At 36.4% G+C, this 23,962-nt stretch overlaps 4 protein-coding genes across 8 annotated transcripts; 3 read left to right on the top strand and 1 right to left on the bottom strand.

The window, feature by feature from the left end:
• Window positions 1–1,398: 1,398 nt before the first annotated feature.
• On the top strand, window positions 1,399–6,161 carry si:dkey-183i3.6 (LAT2 domain-containing protein). Of its 2 annotated transcripts, XM_066646463.1 has the most exons (12): window positions 1,399–1,526; window positions 2,482–2,586; window positions 2,767–2,809; window positions 2,940–2,983; window positions 3,433–3,478; window positions 4,080–4,114; window positions 4,208–4,249; window positions 4,759–4,789; window positions 4,895–4,950; window positions 5,264–5,323; window positions 5,675–5,725; window positions 5,831–6,145. In XM_066646463.1, the coding sequence occupies exons 2-12, from the start codon at window positions 2,484–2,486 to the stop codon at window positions 5,863–5,865; spliced, it is 546 nt and encodes a 181-aa protein (XP_066502560.1). In that variant the 5' UTR covers window positions 1,399–1,526; window positions 2,482–2,483; the 3' UTR covers window positions 5,866–6,145. The 2 variants fall into 2 exon arrangements, with proteins under 2 accessions (XP_066502560.1, XP_066502561.1); XM_066646464.1 differs by lacking the exons at window positions 2,767–2,809; window positions 2,940–2,983 and having other exon boundaries at window positions 5,831–6,161.
• A 256-nt stretch (window positions 6,162–6,417) lies between these two features.
• On the bottom strand, window positions 6,418–10,933 carry rfc2 (replication factor C (activator 1) 2). Its single transcript, XM_066646307.1, has 11 exons — window positions 10,779–10,933; window positions 10,254–10,323; window positions 9,501–9,542; window positions 9,286–9,392; window positions 8,862–8,963; window positions 8,667–8,767; window positions 8,364–8,521; window positions 8,214–8,279; window positions 8,030–8,110; window positions 7,818–7,931; window positions 6,418–6,633 (listed from the first exon to the last, which is right to left on the bottom strand). The coding sequence occupies exons 1-11, from the start codon at window positions 10,871–10,873 to the stop codon at window positions 6,523–6,525; spliced, it is 1,047 nt and encodes a 348-aa protein (XP_066502404.1). The 5' UTR covers window positions 10,874–10,933; the 3' UTR covers window positions 6,418–6,522.
• Window positions 10,934–11,256: 323 nt separating this feature from the next.
• Window positions 11,257–16,000, top strand: LOC136668941 (syncollin-like). 4 transcript variants are annotated; one of them, XM_066646713.1, is made up of 4 exons: window positions 11,257–11,387; window positions 13,652–13,729; window positions 14,948–15,120; window positions 15,334–16,000. In XM_066646713.1, the coding sequence occupies exon 4, from the start codon at window positions 15,433–15,435 to the stop codon at window positions 15,826–15,828; it is 396 nt and encodes a 131-aa protein (XP_066502810.1). In that variant the 5' UTR covers window positions 11,257–11,387; window positions 13,652–13,729; window positions 14,948–15,120; window positions 15,334–15,432; the 3' UTR covers window positions 15,829–16,000. The 4 variants fall into 4 exon arrangements, with proteins under 4 accessions (XP_066502810.1, XP_066502808.1, XP_066502811.1 ...); XM_066646711.1 differs by having other exon boundaries at window positions 14,635–15,120; XM_066646712.1 differs by having other exon boundaries at window positions 11,304–11,387; window positions 13,591–13,729.
• A 2,172-nt stretch (window positions 16,001–18,172) lies between these two features.
• Window positions 18,173–20,889, top strand: gng8 (guanine nucleotide binding protein (G protein), gamma 8). Its single transcript, XM_066646258.1, has 3 exons — window positions 18,173–18,256; window positions 19,680–19,823; window positions 20,229–20,889. The coding sequence occupies exons 2-3, from the start codon at window positions 19,740–19,742 to the stop codon at window positions 20,355–20,357; spliced, it is 213 nt and encodes a 70-aa protein (XP_066502355.1). The 5' UTR covers window positions 18,173–18,256; window positions 19,680–19,739; the 3' UTR covers window positions 20,358–20,889.
• The last annotated feature ends 3,073 nt before the right edge of the window (window positions 20,890–23,962 follow it).

Here is a 23,962-nt window from a genome sequence, read left to right as displayed (position 1 = left end):
CCCGTTCTGTTCGTGAAATGATACACGAGACTAAATGATCAAATTTTGTCAGAGCATAAAAAGAAACAGGAATGGAGATACAAGATTTTGTTCCAAAGGCAACGACATATTTCAAGGGTGGGGGCTATGTTTGTTTCATCGGTGGAAAAAACACACACAAGCCCTCACCACCTACAGTTACACACACTTTCCAGAACAGGTGGTGGTGGCCTATATTTATATGTTTTTTCTTATCAACAACATGAAAGCAAATAGAATTAATATAAATAAATAATATAACTATTAAAAGGACTCTTTTTAGCATCAGTAGACCAGGTCTACAAATGAAAAATGAAATTGAATTGAATGTTCAAAATGATCTACACTCTGATGTTTTTTCTTTAACCTTTGACATTTCAGCAGTATGTTATTCTTGTTTCTTCGGCAGACACAGGTTATTGTGTGCAGTAGATTTGGTCATGACTGAAGACATAACAATGGCAGCCAGAATGTGTGAAACCACCCAGTTGTGGCTGTTGAGCAGGTGTTGTTTCGTGCAGATAAAGCATGTAACACATAATCGTTCAGCTGAATTGACAACTGATATTTCACATAAATCTCCAGAGCGAGACGTGCTCTCGGGCATATCCGGTTCTCCCGTGTGTGCGATGGCTTTTTCAATCCTACACATTTGCCACTGCGGCACAAAACGCGATGCACTTTGTGTTTTTTTTGTGATTTTTCTCATAACCTCTATTAATCAAAACTGTCAACAGTTTGTGCTGCTGTTCTCTGAGTTTGGAGAGATGGGCTAGCCTTCCCTCCAGTTGTGTGCCCACAATCCTGTCACTGATTCACCAGGTGTCCTCCCTTGTCCACTGCATTCTAGAAACACCATTATATTGCTCTGAACTTGGTGCCACTGAAAATATACTTCCAGCACTTGTAAACACATTTGGCAACAATGTGTGTGCATACATTACACAACATTAAAACCACTGGCAGGTGAAGTGAATAATGATTACCTCATTACGCAGCAACTGAACAGTCCGCAGAAAAAACAGCAAGTTTAAATATCTGAGTGACTGAAAAGAGCCAAACTGATGGCTAGATGACTGGGCCAGTACGTCTCTACAAAGGTAGGTGTTCAGGGTTGCTCCAGGTATGCTTTAGTTAGTACATAGGAAAAGTTGTCCAGGGAATGGTCAGTGAAAAGAGGGTCATTGGTGCTCAAAGCAAATGTATGCTATAGGAAGTATATAAATAATGGGAACAATTATTAAGGTGAAATGCAGTATATTGGCAATGACACTGACTCTAAAATTGAATTACAAAGAAAGGAAGAGGAAAAGAAGAAAGCCAGTGCAGATAGCAGTTCTTTCTTTGTGGTGGTCCTGGTGTCCGGCACACTGCTGCACGGATGTGGTTAAGATCAGTTTGAAACAGGAAACAGCACTGCAGTTTTACCTCTGCTATTTCTCACCAACATTCAGTCTCTCCAAGAGCTGCTTCATCAGCATGACCACACTCTGAGACACTGCTCTGAGGTAAAAAAGCATTTTACCTGATTATTTTCTTTATAAAGGAGCGCACACAGCACTTTAGTAACAATAGAACAATGAAGTCTCATAGAGATCAAAAACAGAGTGTCTGTAAATAAAGTCTGCCATTGCTTATGCGCTTTAAATGGGCCAAAATGCTTTTTAAATGGGAAAAGCCCTACCTGCTTATGTAACGTTTGATAACGGCAATTAACTCTGTCATAATGTCATTTTTCAGCAAAGCTCACCTTTTCTTATACACCACATAAACGCTGCTGTTTTATCTGATATCAGGAAGGCAAGCTCAATAGGTGTCTGAAGTCTGATTGATACCGTATTTGTTTAAGCCCTCAAATGCCTAATAGTGCAGGTCTATTTTACACTGTTGTTAATAATTGTGCTCTTATTTTACAGATGAATTCCTGTTCTTGTTTAAAGCAATGCACTTTGTAAATAAAAAGTGCTTGATAAATAAATGATTTTGGAGCATTTCTATTGGCAGATTCTTCATGATATTTACACATAATGTTAATATTAAAATGACACAAAAAACAAAACAAGGCAGAGGTTTTTATTAATTTATTTGTTTATTTTTAAAATGAGGATATGTGACAATTTATAAAACATTTTGTGAGCATAGGTAATGTCACCCAGATTTTTTATAAAATCCCGGTACTCAGGATTTGCATATTGTGGTTTAGTGTTCGTTGTTTACAGGAAAGCAAAGGTATTTTAGAAACCATACACGTCAGACCAAAATAATACAGATAATAACCATGATGTAAGTTGTTTCTAAAACAATAAATGGTCCTGGGCTATTTGACCCCCTAAATGTCCTTTTAGGTTGTAATCAGGCTTAATCGAGGCCCGGAAAACATGTCTGTTGTCTGCAGTTAATCTCATCAGACAATGAAGCTATTGTTTTTGTGCTGTTATATTTAAATCATTGGTTCTCTCCAAGGTATGGTGGAGATCACAAGTCAGCAAGGAGCTGTCCTTGCCTTAGTGTCTGTGGTCACTCTTGGCATTGTTTCTGCTGTGTGTCTCGGCTGTAGAAGGAAATCTAGTAAGTGTCATTCTGCACACACACTCACACACTCCTCACTATGCAGGAAAATGCTCATAAAACCGAAGAAATATGTTTCATTAAAAATATAAAAATTTGTGTCTATTATAAAACTTTTAGAACATTATTATCATATTATCACAATAATCAAGAAATATTATTACAATATTCCTTTTACAGAGATAGTTCAGGAGGATAACCAGCTTTATATTCCACAGTTATTGTAAGTTGTCCGAGAGGAAATTATCTCCTATTTTGCGCATAGCAATCATTTGATAATATTTTATTGTTATCCCTAAATGAAAATTGTAAATGGGAATAAGTTCCATGTTTATTGTTTTGGCCTTATTTAGTCAGCGAGAGGGGAGCAGATTTGCTGTGACACGCTCAAAAACAGGTGCTTGTTTTGCCTCTTTTTTCCCCCCCTCATATTTCACTACTGTTTTTTTTTAATTCCATTCCAACTAGATATCCATTCCTTTTAAAATAATAAATACATTAATAAATATATATATATATATATATATATATATATATATATATTTTTTTTTTTTTAATATATAAAATAAATATCTCGTAATTTGTACCTAATTCTACAAAAAACGCTGTTAATGGTTAGTGCAGGTTATGTTCTAGTTATTTTTCTAAGTTATTATATTCGATTGCTCCATCAGTCGAGAAGTTTTCACACAGGTTACAAACAGCTGATGAGTTTAAATGAAGTAGAAAAATAAGAAAAAACGCATAAAAAACATTTTGCTTTGGACATGGACAATATGTAATATGCTTAAATATATAAAGAGGTAATTGGAATAAGTTTTAAATTGTGCTGTGTTTGTTTTCCAGTGACGAGGCCCAACCAGATCATCTCAGACCAGTCTCAGAGCCTGGGGTAATGTAGTGTAAATGGTGTCCAGAAATGACCTTCATCACCCCTTACTTTATTCATTTAATAATACTCTGTAATGCAATGTATCGAGGAAAAGCCTCCCAATAAATTCCTCCACACATTACCACTTCATATCAGTGCTACACTTGAACCGCTAAAACAATGTGTTCTAAATATATTAAATATCTCCTCCACTCACCTTTTTTCTGTTACTGTGAGTTGTATGTGATTCTGATTCATTTAGACTGAGGTAAATGTGTGAAAGTGAAAGGTCATTCCAAACACATGGTCACGATTTTAAAGATTGTCCTGGAGGAACATGATTAATAAAACCAGAACGATATTGCATCGACATTTACAGATGTGTACACACATACACCAACACCTACACGTGCCTGCGCACAATGTGCCACTGATTAAGTTTCTTAATACATTGTTATTTTGAAGTCACTCTTGTATCAAAATGCCCTCCATTGTGGCATTACTGGGGACTTTTCCTCTTTACACCTTTATTAAGTGTTTTTTGAAATTATTTACAGAATTGAGTCATGTTTGTGTGAATCTCTCTTCAACACTTTAATCATATCTTCACTTTTTTTTTAAGGAATTTGGTACAAACAACTCTTATACAGTCACAAGGTGAGTGCTTCAGAATAAGGAATAGGACAATTTCAAAAATATGAGGGATGGACACTGGCAATGACGATTTCATTTTTTTTTCTCCTCCAAAAGCTGTTCAGGATATCCAGGGCAGTTACCAGAACCTCCCAAAATGTAGGTTTATATTCCAGTTTTCTACTATTTCTTATCTGGAGTCACTGGCAGTTCTAGATATCTTGCAGAACCGTGCCAATGACACATTACGAGTTTTACCCAAATTCTTTGTAGAAGAAACAGTAAATTCACCAGGGTTAAACCAACACTGTTAGTGTTAAATTAATACTATGAGTAATTTAACACAGTTTAGTGTTGATTAAACACTGGTGAATTTGCTGTGCAATGTGTTTGAATCAAGTCAAAATCTTCTGCTTAAAAAAAGAAAATGCACTGATGGTACACACTGTGCTAATAATAATTATGCTATGCTAATTCAGCTAAAATGATTGAAATAGCCAATGTAAAATTAATTTATAGGGATGCACTGATATCTTATATTTTTATATACATATCTGATCACTAACACAGATGCATGAATATTTATGGAACATAGAATTTGAGTACTAACGTTTATTTCAGCCTAGTATCTCAGTGTTGCCTAACACTCCTCTACTGTGTGTTAACAGCTGTTTGTGGAAGTTTGGAACCAACTTATGTGTAAGTAGGCATATTGGTGCATGAAGAAAAATAAAGTGCCATGTTTAAAGGTGAACGTGTGAAGATTTGATCATATGTAACCCCATTTATGTCTACGTGTTTCAGACATCCAATTCCAACTCCACCTTACAGTAACCTAGCAGACGAGTTAATGGATAATGGTGAGTAAAAGCCTCAAAATAGAATTTAGCTAGCTACTTTTATTGTGGTTTCTGAAATCTACTGTTGTCTTATATTCTAATGGGAGGAGAAACAAAGCCTTCAGTAAGGCCTCGTGTGGCTGATGGAAAGGTCATGAAAAACCACACCATGCGAGAACTAGTTAAAGATTAGAGAGCAATCATGCTGCTAGAACTGCAGCTCAGCTAAGCAAAAGGTCAGCTTTTTGAACATTTTTAACAGAACAGGCTGCAGATCTCTAGGTAGACACAGCCTACACTTTTCTGTAATCATTGTTTCAATGTTATACTTCAGATGCAGATGCAGGCTCTTATGAAAATGTTTTTCCAACAAAAGAGATTGACCATGACTCAGGTAAGGACTCTGAAATATTTTGGGATATGGACAAAGTCTGAGCAATGATCTTTAATTTGGATGTTTAGATGTTTCTTGTAAAATGTTACTGTGAGATTCCTTGTATCTTATTTTTTTTTTTTTTATCTGAAAATGCCTGCTGTTTGCCTTGTATCAAAATTAAATAAATAGATTTTCAGAAATGGTCCAAATATAAGAGTTGAAAATGATGGTTTATTGGTTCTTCAAGTTAATTTTTGGAGACTTTGTTTCTGACCACGATAAAATACACGTTACATGTGTATTTTAAAATTCAGCCTTTGTACAATATACATCCTTTGATTAAAATTTTCGTTTTACTTGTGATATTAGACAGCGATGAATATGTGAATACTCTAGATTGTCTGCAAAAATCTGACGAAGGTAATAGATTTCATACTTAAGTTATTTCTGCACATTTAAATATATTTCTGTTGCTGAAAGAGAATAAAATGCTGAAGCTCACCTTGATCTTTGTCTTTGTAACAGATGAACCAGATTATGTGAACACTGGAAGTAACTAGAACACCTTTATCTTCATCAAAACTTTCAATTAACTTATTAGAGTCAAAGTTAAATAACGGTGGTAAGGTGTTCAGATGCAGAGTGAAAATTGTATAAAATGATGTAACATGTGAAACTTAGACATTTATTTTTTTATATTATGAACTACGGCATGTGTCACTACACAAAATAAAGCCATCCTGATGAACATGTTTACACTGGGTTCTGAGTATATGCTTTAAATATAATTGCTTTCATACTGTGAGTCTGATCATTTAGTTCATTTTGTCTCAGTTGACAGTTTGTCACTCAGTAATATGTACAGGGAAAAAAACTGTTTGTACTAAATCTTTTTTACAATTTGCGATCCACTGACACTGCATGTTAAACTAAGCATTTATTTGGCACACGTTGCATATAAAAATATTCTGAATAAACAAAAATTATTTTATTTTAGTTTTCATGATAAAATTAAATACAATTTTACATTTAGTTTTAAGCTCCTGCATAAATTCAAAAATTATTTTTTTGGATTGTTTTAAGAGATGGTAAACCCACAAGAACTGAAAGTATTTTTTTTATTAATGATTCTTGAAAATATTTACAGTTAAAGGTATTTCTACAAATGTTTTGCCTGCAAATATCAAGCGCAGCAAAGCTAAGATTCTCGTTGAGTTTTAGCTGGCGTCTGGTGCAGCAGTTTTGCTGCAGAGTCGCCCTAAGAGGCCAGCCATTTGCAAGAGGGAGTTCACTCCTTCCGCTACCTTCATGTGCGTGTAGCCAATCTCCTGAGAAAGATACAAATCACAGTTCAGCATTTGAGCAAAGTAACTAAGCAGATACAATGAATGAGAGATAGCGCAGCTGTTACAAGGCAATCATTTCAGTCAACAGAAAAAAACATCCTACTTAGTTTTCAATGTGTCTTTAACAAAAAAAGTAACACAATGATATGGTAAAATTGCCATCCATTTAATTAAAATAAATATAATTCCAATACTGTCCTTAGGCTACATTTAAACTGTGAGTTGAAAGTCTCAATTTATTTGTATTCATTCCTTCATCATATTTTGTATAATCATGTTACTGGACAAATCATTGATTATTTGTACAACAGGATATCAATGCAGCCCCTGTCAGAACTGCAGCGTTGTGGTTCAATGTGCTTACATTTTTGTGGTTAGCGAAGATCTGATATGTCTTGAAAAGAAATGAGATTTGACTGATGACAAACTGAAGAAGATCTGAATAACTTACAATGGACAGAGGAATAAAGTTCCTTTTTCTAGAAATGTATTAAAACACACAATAAAACTTAATTTTATATCCTAGACATAACGTTTAGAAATGTTTTGCAACATCATTGGAAAAATTACACCCAATACCACCACAGCAAACTCTATAGTGAATGTGTGTCATCACCATTCATTTCTTTCCATTCAACAATAAATATAAATGTATATAAACTTAAATATGTATAAGAAATGCGAGGCTGTGTTTTTTAATAGAAACACCAATCACCCCCTTTCACCCTGTTCTTCAATGGTCAGGACCACTACAGAGCAGGTATGATTTGTGTGGCAGGTCATTCTCAGTGCTGCGGTGACACTGTAACTGAGCTAAAGTCTCTGAATTTACATCTACTTTGTGGACCGACAGGGTAGGCGTGTCTAACAGAGTGGACAAATGAGTGGACACAGTGTTTAAAACCTCCAGCAAGACTGCTGTGTCTGATCCACTCGTACCATTGCGCGCACACACACACACACGTCAGTGTCACTGCAGTGCTGAAAATGATCCATTACCCAATTCATACCTGCACTGTGGTGGTCCTGTAGGGTTCCTGACCATTAAAAAAGAGTGAATTGAGACAGGCAGAATATGCAGAGCAACACTTACACACACCAGGAAAAGTCCTTAATTGTAATGCTAGAGACAGTATATAATAAACCAGTCATATTATGCATCTTACCTTGATGTATTCCAATTTCAAGTACTCTGGCATTTGGAAGGTTTTACACACTCTGAAGATGTTCCCAATTATGTCTTCAGGAGAATAGCCAAGTGACCAAAGTTGTTCAATTATCTAGCAAATAAGAACAAAAGGAATCAAATGTATGTTATGGTTTATATTTTTAAGTACATTCTGCATATGTATTTATACTACTCATGCAACAGAAATACCTTGTAGGCCTCGTCAATATTAGCGTTGACACAGTGTTCAAGCATGTTTTTAACCAGCAGAGGGTGTGGTTCATCACACACCTGAAGAGACAAATGTCATTAAGTCATCATCTCATTAATGAGTCTCAATTTCATTCCATTCGGGTGAAGTTGAACTTGAAATTTTCAAAAAGCTAGAACTAACCTTGAAAACATTTTCACTGTTGATAAAACCAAACCCAGAGTTTGTAGACTGCAAGTTGTTCAGTGCCTAAAACACATAATGAGCATTACAAAAACATAATGAACTAAATTACTGTTCAGGAAACATTTTCAGAAACTACCCAAAACTGACCTGTCTCATATCTCCTTGGGCAGTGAAGATGATGGCTTCCAAACCATCGTTGGTGGTGTGCAGGTTCTCTTTCTCCACCACCTCCAGTAGCCGCATCATGATCTGTTCATCCCTTAGTTTACTGTAGCGCAGCACTGCACAGCGTGACTGGATGGGCTCTGAATGGTAGCAGATTAGAATCACACTTACGCTAGATATAACATCATTTAGTCAACCAGTTGTTTCTACCTACACTAATGTGTGTAAGTGTTTGAATTATGATACTTGTTAGTTTTACCCATCCAAACTTTTGGCTCTACTCACCTATAATTTTGTCAGACGCATTGCAGGCTAAGGCAAATCGTGTGGTTTTAGAATATATCTCCATAGTTCTTCTCAGAGCCTGCTGAGCTCCATCCGTCATGCTTATTAATGGACAAAAAGCAAATGTAAGCATCTTCCACAAACAAATTTTGATTAAAATCCCTGGCTGCATACAAATCATTATGTATTGGCTACCTGTCAGCTTCATCCAGAATTATGATTTTGTGACGGCCTTTTGGGAGAGTAACTTTTTGCTGGGCAAACATCTTGATCTTGTTTCTGACAACATCAATACCTCTGAAATAAATTAAACAACAGGGCCTAAATAAATCTGAATGCAATCTTTTACATAAAGTTTATCACATACATTTTTTTTTAAATAAACTAAAACTCAGCTTACAGTTATCTCTGGCAAACCATGTAACACAAGTAATCCCGACAACTGGACAAAAGTGACTATATTAATGTAGACATACCGCAAGTGGAAACATAAATAGGCAACAAATCAAAAGCCTAGTGAGCAACATCACAGCTATAGAAGCTGATTTTCTACTAATTGTATATTGAGCACACATTCAATAATAAATCATAATAAAATAACAAAGCACAATGTCTTCACCTGTCATTTGAGGCATTCAGTTCAAGCACAGCATCCTTCATTGCTGGGCCAAGAAGTGCTCTCGCCAAACACAAAATGCTTGTCGTTTTTCCAGTGCCTGGAGGACCCTACCAGCAGACATTCTTCTGATTATCAGACATATGATGATCAAGTAGATCACTGCACAATAAAATTACAAGGAAGCTAAAAAAAAAAAAAAAAGAAGCTATACTTACAGCAATTATAATGTTGGGTACATTTCCTTCCCGGGCAAAGACCTGTTTGAGCAATATCAATGACTGTTTCACGTAACATTATCTTTGTTCACATATCAACCTTAAAGTTAAAATGACAGGCTTTTTTCTACACTCATGTTATAAACTGCAGATATCAGTGGTGCACTTTTTTTTCCCTTAGTTTACATCATTTGAACACAGCAACTGTCCTTCACATTTTTACATTCACTTCTTTTGAAAGTTAATGTTTTTCCTTCTCCTGTAAAGTTACTTTTGGAGATACATGTTTTTAATTGGACAGTGACAATATGTTAACCTGCATATACTTTGTTAGTCCCCTTTTACCCTGTTCTTCACATGGTCAGGACACTTCTAGTTACAAACATCCTAGTGTCTTAGCCTTTCGTTCACCGCACACATGATGATGCTGGCTGACTTTTTTGGGGTTGGTGGACTGTTCTCAGTCCTGCTGTGACTGTGACATTTTAAAAAACACTAGTAGCACTGTCGTCCCCACTCCTACGAGCACAATCATCACTATAACACCACCATGGCAGTGTCACTGAAGTGCTGACAATTATCCACCACACAAATAATACCTGCTCTGTGTTGGTCATGACCACTGAAGAAGGGATTCAATGGCTAACGAAGTACGCAAAGAAGTAATGTAGTAATAATTGCCTTTATTGTTAAAGCTGATAGGTGTACATTTCAAATGAGGTTCTGAAGTCAGCGTTTGTGGTCTTCACTTACCTCCAGTCTGCTAACAGTTTCCTCATTTCCAACTATTTCATTCAACTTCATAGGTCTGTATTTTTCAACCCTAAAACAAACCAAATCACTCCCTGCATTAAACAGAATAAAGAGTTGTAAAAAAAAAATAAGCCACAAAAAAAAAATCAGGCTGACAATGTTGCATTAAAGTTTAAATTTTCCATTCGACATTAAAAAGGTAAACAGCTGCAAAAAATTACAATTCATTCAGGCGTGAGTCTGCAGCAACATTTAAGGTGGAATGAAAAATTACAAAGACACTTCAACTGCTTGTGTACTTAAGATATGTCCCAGGTCAAAGTTTCATGAAACAATATCCCTCTAGCTTTAAATGTATCGATATTTTGTGAATACAACTCAAGTCAGCTAGGTATATTTCTAAGCTGCTGTTTAAATATGTATCACTATATGGCCCACGTCGGAGCGCCGAGCTAACGTTACATTTCGAGATACAACCCCCAGCTGTTAGAGACAGACGTCGGGAGAACGGCGGGGATATTTTACCAAGGGAGCTCATAAGAACTTGTCGCTGATTTTGCAGCCACGTCTTTTTTGTTCTGTATTTGCTCGCTCTCCGCGTCTTTCATTTCCACATCCATCTCATCAGAGCAGCAGCAGAAATCCCGCCACAACGAAGAAAACACGGAACCTGCGTCACTCTGACGACACATCCTCACAGCGCCGAGACGGATTAAATATTAATAATAATAATAAATAATAATAAATAATTCATAACAAATTAATGGCTTGTAGGTTAACAATAAAGAATAATAAAAATACCATACTGATGAATGTTTTTATTACATACTTAAAAGTTCAAATTTAACTTTCGCAAAATAACTGCCTCGCCTCTCAGCCAATCACACTCTATGAAAGTCCAACTGAAAAACTGCATCTAAAATATCTTTTAAACATCAACATTTAAAGGAGCGGTCTGTAAGCTATTTACTAAAATGTCCAGGGTGTGTGATCATAGAGTACGAAAACAGTCAAAGCTAAAACCCTGCTGCCTCTCATAATGTTGCTAAAGCAGTATGTTCTCTTTGAGAAGTGCTCAGTCCGGAGCGGAGCCCCTGTGATCCCGCCCTGCGGAGTCCCGCCTGTGATGAAAAGGTTTGAAGTGATAATTTATTCAAGGTGAAAGTCGGATTTTAATGTGGAATGTGAAATTTCAGCAGTAAATATAATGGGAGACTTTTTAATGTGGCATTTTTTTTTGTTCATTTATTAAGGTGGAAGCCTAAATAAAATGGTTGCTTTTTAAAGCTGTCATTTTTAAACGGTGGCCTGTATAATGTAAAGGCACAATTTTTAAGATGTGTGTGTGTGTTTTTAATTGCATATAAATAACACTCAGAACATTATAAAACTGCCAAGATATTTTCAACACCACATTAAAAATGTCCACCTTAAGAAAGGACCAATTTATTTTACCTCCACCTTAAAAAATGACTTCAAATAAACTTTAAAATCTTACAAAAGTACATAAAATATAAAATGGCCATTTGTGGATTTGTTTAAGGTAGACGTCAAAATATTGAAATTCTTTAAGTTTTTAAGAGTTATTTGAAGTTTTCATTTATTTAATGTGGATGCCTAAATGAAAATGAATTTTGAGGTGGATATTTTTTAAAGGTGGAATTACTTAAATGTGGTGTTTAATATATATCAGCAGTCTTTTTATGGTTTTAAGGTTTATTTAAAATGTTAATTTAATTGAGGTTGAAATCTAAATAAAATTGGCATATTTTAATGTGGATTTATTATTAATGTGGCAGTCGAAATATATTGACAGTCTTTTTAAGCTGGCAGTATTTTAAAGGTAGTATAGATTGTTCTACAAATTTAACCTTATGACAATTAAGCAGTACATAAGTTAACATTACAATGATGTTAACAGTATGTGAAAAGCTAAATTCTATGTTCATGAAGTTTCCCCTCTAGAGGATGACACTAAAAAAGTCAGGTGTTTGACCTCTGGCCCAGAATTTGGATGAACCTTCTGACTCTACCTTTTCCTCTGAGTGTGATGCATGCCTTAAGGCCTGCCCAGTGTGGGCAGGGCCAGAAGGATTACCCATTTCAGTGATCCACCCACTGTAGGAGATGAGGGCTTGGGTAGACCCTTAGAGACCCTCTTAAAAAAGTTTGGATTTTTGACTTCATTTAAATGTGATGATGATGATAATAAACATTTTTTAATTAATTAAGCTTGCACTGACTTTGCCTCAGTATGTCTTATTATAGGGGTTGAGTTTTATCATTATTGAATTAGACCTCCATTACAAATCAGTGATGTAACTATGATTCCAGTCCTCAGTTGTTTTTTTTTTTTTTTAGTTTTTCTACTAATTCTACTAACTTGCTATGAGTGAATAAGAAAGATCAAGAAAAGTGGAAATATAAACCTTCAAAGAAGATTAAATTGTCAGTGTTAACAGTGTTGAGGTAACATTCAGGGGAAAAATGTCCTGGAAACTTTAAAAAAAAATTGACTTTTTTCACTTTCAGGGAACATTTCCAAACAGACTTATGAAAAATGTTCTGAGAACATAAAAAAAAAAAACCCTGGACAAATTCACCTTGAGGGAACATTCCAGTGCAACATTTCAACGACCAATATAGAACATTATGGGAACGTTCTAAGAACAAAATTTTGCAACATTCTAAGAACGTTCCAAGATAAAGTTTCTAGAATGTTAAATTATTAGTGTAAATAAGTTTGAAGTAATGTTCCGGGAACATTTTGTAACTTAAAAAAAACTTAAAAAAGTTCTGAGAACATTAGAAAAGCTGGACAAATTCACGTTTAGGGGACATTCCAATGCAGTAACAGTTGCTTCAAAAAGTTTCAAGTGTGCTAGTTTCAGCTCTTAAGATGGAACAAAATTCAAGAAGCTGGTGAATAATGGCATTAGGACTCATAAACGAACATGTAAGGTGGAAAGAAATGTTTGACTATGAAAATTGTGGATAATGAACGTCATTTATGGTGGAAGGGAAAATCGATAAGTAACACCAGCCTTGTCTAATCAAAATATTTCAGGTGGATTTGGACAGTAAAGGCTTTTAAATGCAGGGAAATGGCAGCCACATTTTCACTTTTTTGCGTAGGTAAATGTTTTAGTGAAATGATTAACACATTTCTGTGTAAATATGTTGATTATGGCACACTCTCAGCTTGTATATTTTTAATATGACAGGACTCGGCCCAAGGTCCTGGTTGTGAGTTGGAGGCTGCCAGGTCAGCTGTCAATGTGTTTTCTGCGTGTCTGCATGATTTTATTTTTTCTGAGTGATTCTGTTTCCCCCATAGTCCAAAAACATAGATGGTATGTGTACTGGACATACTAAGTTTCCAAATCTGTGAATTCCAGTAGGCTCTAGACCCACCGCGACCCTGTACTGAAGCAGTTACAGAAAATGAATGAAAAACTGACACATCTCACAACCAGGTATGTATATTGTGGCTTCCTTATTTTATATTTTTAGATTGGTGCTAATGAAGGGCAATGCAAATTTAATACAATATCTCAGAAAGGAAGAAAGGAAAGCTTTAACTTGTTTCCATTTTACTGTGTATCTTGAGCTCGAAACATATTTCTGAGGGATTGAGGCAAACAATTTTCTTTCTGTAGTCACAGCTGAGAGTTTTAGCAGGTGGTTCTGTGAAGTGAGAAGAAATAGGGTACTTTAGCCCTGAGATGTGCTGTAATGAGCTACAATAGGTTAAAGATTAGTGGACAACACCGATAGTAGTCAACAGATAAAACTTAGAATCAGTGACACATTCATTACAGACAAGGCATTATGATTAATTCAAATAAAGCATGAACACATATGACTGTGATCATATACATTATTGGATGAATGGACAGAAAGATAGGACTGAGGCCAAATATACTAAAAAAATTTAAAACCTACCAAAAAAATACGAATAAACGGCCAATCACTAGATTTAGGCTAAATGCTACATGCCATAGCATATGAAGTGAGTTTCTTTCATAATTTCCAATAACATTACAGTCAAATAAAGTACTTATCTAAAATTGTTTTATAACTACAATCAAAATACACTCAACGTCCGAAAATAGCACCTGGATGGAATCGACCGGCAGGAATGAAACTTGGTGGGTAGATCTGACATTGTGAGACGTGTGTGATTTTGTTTTTATGCTCAGCCACAAATGTGACATATGCAAATATGGGCATCACCTCTGTATTTGACTCACTGCATAAATTTGTCTCCTTGCATGTGCTTTGCATTTTGACTCGTGCTGTTGTCAAGGGAAGTATGCTTCTGAAAAAGTTTTAAGCATTTTGACCAGTTTTAGAAGTGTTTGAGATGGTTGCATCCTAGCAGTATGAAGGATCTGGTAGACCTACATGAATCATGGAGTGGAAGAACCAACAGTGGAATGTCTGACATTTAGAGTGATCCAAAAGTCACGATTGCAGATATTTAGCAAGCGGCGATGCCCTCCATGAACACCATTGGCAGATGGCAGCACAAAGCAGGACTACATGCTTGCAGAACACTAGGACAACTGCCCTTAACACCACATCAACATCACCAAAGACTGCAGGTCCTGCTAGACTGTCATGGAGTCACTTAGAATGGCAGCAGGCCATCTTCAGTCATGAGTCCCACCTTTGTTTTGGTGAAAACATAGATACTAAGCTATGGTCAGCCAAATTGCCAGACATACCCCCATGGAAAATGTGCTGGATGTTATTGGATGCACCGTCAACACTCCAACCCTACAGAGAAATCTGCAGGACATTCGAGCTGCATGGGATGGATTATCACAGGACACCAATAGGAGCTTCTACAACACCATGCCTGGTATGTTGTGTTAGCAGACATGGGAGTCTGACAGTCTTTACCTTCCCTCTGAATATCATTGCAATCGGACACTTCCTTCTGGGTGCAACTATTTTTTGTTGTGTATATCTAATATTTTGTTTGGTTATCTCTAGTTTACCTAGGTAATTGTGGTAATTGAACATTGTGTTGAAATTCTCATAAGTGACCTTCAGGCCATCTGTGTGTTTACAGGGACATTCACACACTGCCCAGTGGGACCGAGCAGCTCTGTGTATATAACAGTAGATCAAGGCACCTGCTGTAGCCTTGTTCGCTCACAAGACTGACATCATGAAGGTAGCTGCTACTCTTCTCCTTTGTGCCATGTGCTTCTTGGGTCTGAATGCTCAGTGTCCAGAACCCAGCACTCTGAAAGATCCTGAGGGCACCAAGCTGTGTGCTCGCCTGTTTGAGGACAGTAACTACTACTATGACCAAAGCTGTGGAGGAGAGTTCCATAACATCTATCCCGGAGAAGATGTTCCCATCATCCCCAAACGCTGGGACAACCGCGCATCCTCTCTGGTGGTGAACAAGTTCTGCAGCCTCACAGTGTGGTCTCGCATCAAGAAGAATGGCAGCAAGAGGAAGTTTTCCTCCGGCATTCAGTACCGTCTCAAAGATGTGATGAAGGGCCTGTTTGGAAACTGGGACAACAGCATCTCTGCATACTACTGTGTGTGCTAGAGGCGAGTGGAGTGAACCAGGCAAGAGAGAATGAAATCAACATCTGTGAATCTGTGTGGCGTTAGGAATCAAATAAATTAATTTTCAGTCTGTAAAAAATTCAAATACACTTGCCTGATTGATTCATTTCAATTGTCTAACAAAAAAACCTCCTGATGTACAGTTCTTCTGCGCTAGACAAAGTTCATACATCAGCTGAATAAAAAGTACTCATCTAATGTTTAAAATCAGTTGTTTTCGTGGTGTTTCAGTTAATCAGTCAACATGAGACCAAATGATTGTAGTATTCAAAGTGTCCAAGGCTTGCATTTTATTTTTACACAACTTTTACACAAGGCGGAGAGTCACTTCTTTAAATTATGCAAGACAAATTCAAAAGGTCTTATGATGATTTCCATAAAAAGATGCAAAAGCTGTAAAATGGACAACCTAATTCTGACAGTAAGATGCTGTAAGATGCAAGCATAAACCAGCTGCATAAATAGCACCAGCAGGGCACATGTATCCTGAAACCTAAATATACTACCTTTTACTTTAACAATTAATCGGCCATTTCTCTCAGTGCTACTTAGTTGATCCATAAAATTATACAAGTCATTTCCGTTTTTATTCAAGCATTTAAACATATGTAAAACCATTAAAGTATTTTGTGTACAAATATTTTAAAAACATTTTTGTGTAATTCAGTATTCAAACATTCTCCCACTTTCTTGTCCTTTTATGATAATGATTATGTAGTATTAAAAATGTCACTTCATAAATATTCATTCACTGTCTGTTACCACTTATCCAGCTCAGTGTTGCGGTGGGTCCGGCGCCTACCCAGAATCACCCAGTGACAGTAACACTACCTGGTGCGCCACCGTGCCGCCCTACTATTCAACACACCATTAAATGGCAAAAGAGTACACACACAAACAAACACACAAAAATGTTTTTTTATTTATTTTGTACATTTAATACTTGTCAGTATGGTGATGCTGTATGTAGTGTCTCTGCCACACAGCTCCTAGGGTTCTCTGGTGTGTTCTACTAATATATGTGTTGGTTTTGTCTAAGAGCTTCAGCTTCCAGAAACACATTGCTAGACTGATAAGCTAAATTGTCCACAGGTGTGACTGGCTGCATGTGATAGTGACTGGTTGTGTGCATGAGGCACAGTGATGGACTGGTGCCCAGACACCAGTGTGTGTTCCTATCTTAGCCTATGATTCCAGGTGGGCTCTGGACCGACCAAATGAATCAGTTGCAGAAAATGAATAAATAAACTAATTAATTTACTAATTTAGCTAGTTAACAATGTTGTGTATTCTGTGACTTTTCAGGACTTTGAAGATACAAACATTTGGTTCACGATAAAGCTGAGGGGTGTATATTTTTCTCACTGTAGCTTTGTAAAATGGCCTCATGCACTCCTTGCTGGGATGTAAACCAATATATGTATGAAAACAGCAGCTAATGAGGCAGTTGACATTAAAACCCGGAGGTGGAACTCAAGCCCCCTGCGGTTAACCCCACAACCATCGTTATGCAAGATGCTGCTCATGGGCTTTGAGATGGGACACAGGGATGGGACTTTTTCCTCTATTTCTTTGGAAGTGTCTTGTGAAAATATGTTAGTGCTAACTAAGGGCACTTTGATTTGATGAAAAGTCATCTGTATGTCTAATGGCAGGTTTTAATTTATTTCTGCAGCAAATGGGTTTGGTAAAGTTTGGCAAAAAAGTTTTTTTTTAAAGAGCCATGTATAATTTTTTTTATACTTCAAGTCAGATTTCTAAAGCAATATATTTGCGCTTTTGTTACCAGAGTCTTGGATCACAGGTAAATATTTGGTTGTGGAGAGAAAAGAAAAACAGCACTGGTTGCATCTCTGGTGACTCTCATAGGCCCCAGGCCATTAGTAGCATACACTGAGGACAGTTATTTTTCAATTACAATAAAAACATTATTTTTCTGAGGTTGCATTCAGAATATAAACGGACAGAACCATGATTGATTTTTTTAAATTGTTGTATTTATTTTGTATTTTCTTAATAATGATTTTACCTTTTGAATATTTAACCCAAAATAATTAGCACACATCTAATAGGACTGACAATACAGTATAAGTACAAAAGACCAAATCCTTATATGCCGCATTTTCTTTGGCCTGATATCTGTCACACATCCTTACGAATGACACACTCAATAGAAGGTCACACCACATGAAGTCTGGGACTTACCTATGCAGCCCGACATGGGGGGGAGGAATAAAAGCTAATTATGAGAGGAGGCAACCTTTCCCAGCCCTCCTCTCCACTTAACTCCTCACTGTCTCCTCATTTGCTCCTGTGAACCAGGGAATATGTGCTTCAGATGAGCAACAATAGATGCTCCATTTCTGCAGTTGGAAATCCCAGACATAGAGCCCCACTTTCCAGATAAGGTAAGCCTTAAAATTTTTTATTACGTAATATAAAGTGTTAACATATTTTTTTTCTTGAACAAGGAAATAACTACCCCAATTTTATAAAGTGTTCTTTGTCCTGTAGTATTACAACATTTGCAAACCTACTTATTCAAATACATAAACAAAACTAGCGTAACATTTCCACTGGCCATTAAGGTCTGCTGTTATGTGGAGGTATTATGATGATGTGTTCTCAATGTGAAAGTATGGAGAGAAAAAAAGCCCATATTCACACTGGATGTATAGTTTGTGTGTAAAAGTAAATGTTCTAATAAGTGTTCTGATAAATGTTCTGATCAGACTGAAAATAAATTTGATCTCATAAATTTGACTGTACAAAATTGGGACACCCTGAAAAAAAACATATCTAAGCATAATGTGCCATAATATGTTTCTAGTATTAATATAACAGTGAGGTAAATGTACAGTAAGGAAAAGAGGTTACAGAAGGAAAGTGTTGGAAGTGGGGTGGTTAGTTTGAGTCTCCTGAGAGTTTACCTGTACTGAGGCTTTTTCTTTCCACTGAGACTCTCACTTAGCTCCAACAGCTGAGACCCACAGAGCTTCCCCAAAACAATTACAGCTGCTACACCACACCAGCTTTTGATAAAAGAATAAAGGCATAAATATAATACTGTAAATAACTGAGCTAAACATGCAACATGATATTAATTTAATCAAATTCAGGTTGCCATGTCAAAAACAAAGTCAATGTTGATATTTCCCTTTTTTTATTACATTAACTTTTTTTTTCATTGACCATTTACAAAATGTCCCGGCACAGGCACCAGTAAAAATGCTCTAAAATGACATGTAATTAAATTTGTGACATTAACTTGTTTTGAACCTTAAGATGGATTTTGCCCCTCGTGCTAAGACAATGACTTTTGGAGATCTTAAGTTTTGACCTGTTAGCAATGAAATTAAGGCCTCTCAGTATAAGCTTTTTCAAAAATTAAATAATATACAAACATGGGTCTACAAAAGATTCCAGAATGGAAACAATACTACACTGTCACACAGGAAACTTTATATATCAGTAAATCTACAGATGGAGGAAATGTCTTGTATTTTATTTTCCCCTGAAATAACATATGATAGTTGTAAAATAGAAAAAACCTGTTTTCAGCCTGCAACACTCCTGACTGCAACAAATAAGGTGTTGCAGTTTGTTATATTTAGGTAATTTTGCATCATTCCTATGATGGTCACATATCATGAAAATTACATGAAGAAAAGGAAAAAAAGATTTTTTTAGATGACCTGAAAACAAGCTGCTTGTGTTAAAATCAGATATCGCCAATACAAAAATCTAAATAACACACAAGGTTAGACTTTCTTGTGCAAATATTTTAATATTTACAAATACTTAATAACCACATATAACCACACATTACAGGATTAAACTGAACAACACCACTGGACCATTTGACCCTAATTAAGCTGCAGCAAGAGCACCATGTCCAACAACATGGCCAAGATAGCAGATGCTCGGAAGACTGTGGAGCAGTTAAAACTGGAGGTGAACATAGACAGGATGATGGTGAGAGAACAAGAGTGGCAATCCTAGCCTGACATCACTGCACTTGGAAACATAAAATAATATCTTTCACAAACATTGCTTGTTGCATGTTGGTGGTAAAAATGACTTACTGGTCTTTTGAAGCTTTGTAAAGAAAATAATGGGATCACTGATGAATATTAAATGCTTTTTGATTAGATGAACAGCAAAATACAAACGGATATTTAGTCATCTCTAGTCACAATATCTAGGTTTTACCTTTTAAATGACTGAAGTCTGTAATTCTTCTCATTTAGAATGCAGCAGATGATAATAGGTAAAGACAGGGACAATCTCAAACATGATAATCAGCAACAATATGGATTAGATTATAAGTATTTTATAAAGGACTTCCAGGACTGAATTCCACACCTTCTCTTTGCACAGGTGTCTAAAGCAGCAGCTGAGCTGATGTCATACTGTGAAACTCATGCCAAAGAAGATCCCCTGGTGACCCCAGTGCCTTCCTCAGAAAACCCCTTTAGAGAGAAGAAGATATTTTGTGCAATTTTGTAGCTGTTTATAACTTAAATCATAGATGTGAATTTGTCAGATAAGGAACCATAGTTTTAGACGTTATGTTTAATTGATTAAATTCCTGTCTAAACAACTTAATCTTAGATATGAACCCTTTTTTTATATAACCAATAATCCAGAGGAATTTTCCTGTAGTGAACATTTAATTGCATACAATGTGTTCTATTTATAATTCTAGAATAGTCCAGTATTCAGTGATATTTTTTACAGTTCACAGCATGAATGAAAATATTGTTGCTTATTTGCATCTTGACTGAAGTCTATTGCCCACGTTTGTAAAATTCCATGCTGACAGGGAAACAACTTCTATAAAACACATCTCGAATACAAACTTCTTAACGTTTAAGCTTTTTTTTCTCCCAGAATAACAGAAATATACACAAACGTTGGTCCGCTGTGCAAAATGTAAATAAAAACAGACTGCGACGATGTGAATATCATTTCAACCATATATATAACTGAAAATAGTACAAAGAAAACATTTTACATTCAAATAGAGCAGTTATGGTTGTTTATTTATTTAATGTCTTAATGTTTTAATTTGATGCTACTAATATATTATAAAAACATTGGGACTGGGTTGAGACCACTGTGTTAGATCACATTTTTACATAGATTTTTTTTTTTGGTATTTATGGTGGCTTCAAAGAAGTGCAAGTCAATAATCCCCTCACACCATCACCAATGCTGGTTTTTGGTCTGTGCACTTACAACAAGTCAGAAGGTCCCTTTCATCTTTTGCCTGAGAAAGCATCCATGATATAAAAATAATTATTTTAAATTTATATTGGTTGGACCACAGGATACTTCAAACTTGCCTCAGTCCAAATTAAATGAGCTTGCGCCCAAATAATTGAGCAATGTTTCTGGATCCTGTTTACTTTTCATGATAGAGGTTTAACTAACATTTGTTGCTCAAGTGACAAACACAGACAACGATTTGAAGAAGCTTTTCTGAGCTTATGCAGTGATTATGCAGAAATGACTTATTTTTATGTAGTACCACCCAAGGTGCTGAAGATAACCAGCCAATGTTGGTTTTAAGGGTTGTCCCTACAGAGATTTCTCCAGATACTCAGAATGGTTTAATCATATTGTAGATTAATAAATAATAAAGTTGAGGTATGGTCTCGTCATCCTGAAATCTTTGGAAATTTTGGGCATATATTTTTAAAAAATCTAACATTTCTCAGGTTTTACACTTTAAATGTAATTAATTAAGATAAATCTACTATTTTCAATGCAGTGTAATGTTTAAATTATACAACCCCAATTCCATTGAAGTTGTGACGTTGTGTAAAACATAAATAAAGAATACGATGAGTTGCACATTCTTTTTCACTTATGTTCAACTGAATACACTACAAAGACAAGATATTTAATGTTCAAACAGATAGATTTTATTGTTTTTTTTTTTTTTTTTTGCAAATATTCACTCATTTTGAATTTGAGGCCTGCAACACATTCCAAAAGAGTTAGGACAGGGTCAACAAAAGACTGGGAAAGTTGAATTCTCAAAAAACACCTGTTTGGAACATTCCACAGGTGAACAGGTTAATTTGAAACAGGTGAGTGTCAAAACTGGGTATAAACCCTGAAGGGCCCAGTCTTTCACAAGCACAGATGGCTTGAGGTTCACCACTTTGTGAACAACTGCATGAGCAAATTATCAGTTTAAGAACAACGTTTCCCAACTTACAATTGAAAGGAATTTAGGGATTTCGTCATCTACAGTCCATAATATCATCAAAAGATTCAGAGAAATCTCTGCAAGTAAGGGGCAAGGCCAAAATCCATCATCAAAAACCACCAAAGCCTGTAACCTTCGATCCCTGAGTCTGCACTGCGTTAAAGACTGGCATCATTCTGTAATGTATATTACCACATGGGCTCAGGAACTCTTTAGAAATCTATTGTCAGTGAACAAAATTCGTCGCTCCATCTACAAGTTAAGTTAAAAGTCTACCATGCAAAGCAAAAGCCATATATCAACAACACCCAGAATCGCTGCTGGCTTCTCTGGGTCCAAACTCATCTGAGATGGACTGACACAGAGTGGAAAAGGGTCCTGTGGTCTGACGAGTCCATGTTTCAAATTGTTTTTGGAAATCATGGACGTTGTGTCCTATGGGCCAAAGAGGAAAAGGACTGTCCGGATTGTTATAAGTGCAAAGTTCAAAAGTCAGCATCTCTGATGGTATGGGGGTGTGTTAGTGCCCATGGCATGAGTAACTTGCACATCCGTAAAGGCACCATTAATGCTGAAAGGTACATACAGGTTTTGGAGCCACATGCTGCCATCCAAGCAACATCATTTTTAGGGATGTCCGTGCTTATTTTAGCAAGACAATGCCAAGCCACATTCTGCACGTGTTACAACAGCGTGACTTCATAGTAAAAGAATGCGGGTATTGGACTGACCTGCCTGCAGTCCAGACCTGTCCCCATTGAAATGAAAATGTGTGGTGCATTATTAGGTGCAAAATATGACAACGGAGACCCCTGACTGTTGAGCAACTGAGGTTGTACGATCAAGCAAGAATGGGAAAGAATTCCAACTACAAATGATTCAACAATTAGTGTCCTCAGTTCCCAAATTTTTATTGAGTGCTGTTAAAAGTAAAGATGATGTAATACAGTGGTAGACATGCCTTTGTCCCAACTTTTTTGGAAAGTGTTGCAGGCCTCAAATTCAAAATGAGTTAATATTTGTAAAAATATTATAAAATAACAATAAAGTTTATCTGTTTGAACATCATTGAAGAGCTTGTCTTTGTAGTGTATTCAATTGAATATAGGTTGAAAAGAATTTGCAAATCATCATATTCTGTTTTTAATTTATGTTTTATGCAACTTCCCAACTTCATTGGAACTGGGTTTGTAATAAATGCATCATTGCATTCTGTTTCTATTTATTCATATACCTCCTCCTTGTTTCTACACACACTGTGCATTCTCTCAGCTCCACTGACCAGACACTTTGTAGTTCTGTAATTACAGTCTGTACTCCATCAATTACTCTGCATAAACTGATAGCCCCCTACCCGCCCTGTTCTTCAATTGTCAGGTATGGGTTTGGGTGGTGTATCCTTCTCAGTGCAACACACTGCGGTGACACTGACATGGTGGTGTTGTGGTAGTGTGTGTGTTGTACTGGTATGCAGGGAACAAACACAGCAGGGCTACTCAAGTTTTGAGAGTAGTCTGTCAACCAAAAATATCCATTTTTGGGTAGTGTCCTGTGTCCACTGATGAAGGACTAGTGGAAGACCAACACAAACTGTGCAGCAACAGATGAACAACTGTTTTTGACTTTACAAGGTGGATAAATGACTTGGTGTGTCTAACTGAATAGACAGTGAGTGGATGCAGTGGGTAAAAACTTGAGCAGCACTGATGTGTCTGATCCAGTTGTACCACTGCAACACACTAACACTACTATCAAGTCAGCATGCTGAAAACAACCCACCACCCAAATCATGCCTGTTCTGTGGGTGTCTTCACTATTGAAGAATCAGGTGAAAAGGAGCAAAGCAAGAAGTGGACAACAGTCTGTAAATGTAGAAATACAAAGTGCTCCTGTA

The sequence above is a fragment of the Hoplias malabaricus genome, chromosome 15 (genome assembly GCF_029633855.1).
Source record: "Hoplias malabaricus isolate fHopMal1 chromosome 15, fHopMal1.hap1, whole genome shotgun sequence".
NCBI lineage: Eukaryota > Metazoa > Chordata > Actinopteri > Characiformes > Erythrinidae > Hoplias > Hoplias malabaricus.
This window is presented reverse-complemented; position numbering and strand designations above follow the sequence as displayed.

Bases quoted from the DNA above. Each gene is read 5' to 3' on its own strand.
- LOC136668941 (XM_066646714.1), top strand. From the start codon at position 15,433: ATGAAGGTAGCTGCTACTCTTCTCCTTTGTGCCATGTGCTTCTTGGGT.
- gng8 (XM_066646258.1), top strand. From the start codon at position 19,740: ATGTCCAACAACATGGCCAAGATAGCAGATGCTCGGAAGACTGTGGAG. The intron at 19,824-20,228 runs GTGAGAGAACAA...CTCTTTGCACAG, and splicing joins TGAACATAGACAGGATGATG to GTGTCTAAAGCAGCAGCTGA.
- si:dkey-183i3.6 (XM_066646463.1), top strand. From the start codon at position 2,484: ATGGTGGAGATCACAAGTCAGCAAGGAGCTGTCCTTGCCTTAGTGTCT. The intron at 2,587-2,766 runs GTAAGTGTCATT...TTCCTTTTACAG, and splicing joins CGGCTGTAGAAGGAAATCTA to AGATAGTTCAGGAGGATAAC. The intron at 2,984-3,432 runs GTGCTTGTTTTG...TTTGTTTTCCAG, and splicing joins TGTGACACGCTCAAAAACAG to TGACGAGGCCCAACCAGATC.
- rfc2 (XM_066646307.1), bottom strand. From the start codon at position 10,873: ATGGATGTGGAAATGAAAGACGCGGAGAGCGAGCAAATACAGAACAAA. The intron at 8,522-8,666 runs GTGAGTAGAGCC...GCTACCATTCAG, and splicing joins TGCGTCTGACAAAATTATAG to AGCCCATCCAGTCACGCTGT. The intron at 7,932-8,029 runs GTATTTCTGTTG...CTTATTTGCTAG, and splicing joins ATATTGACGAGGCCTACAAG to ATAATTGAACAACTTTGGTC.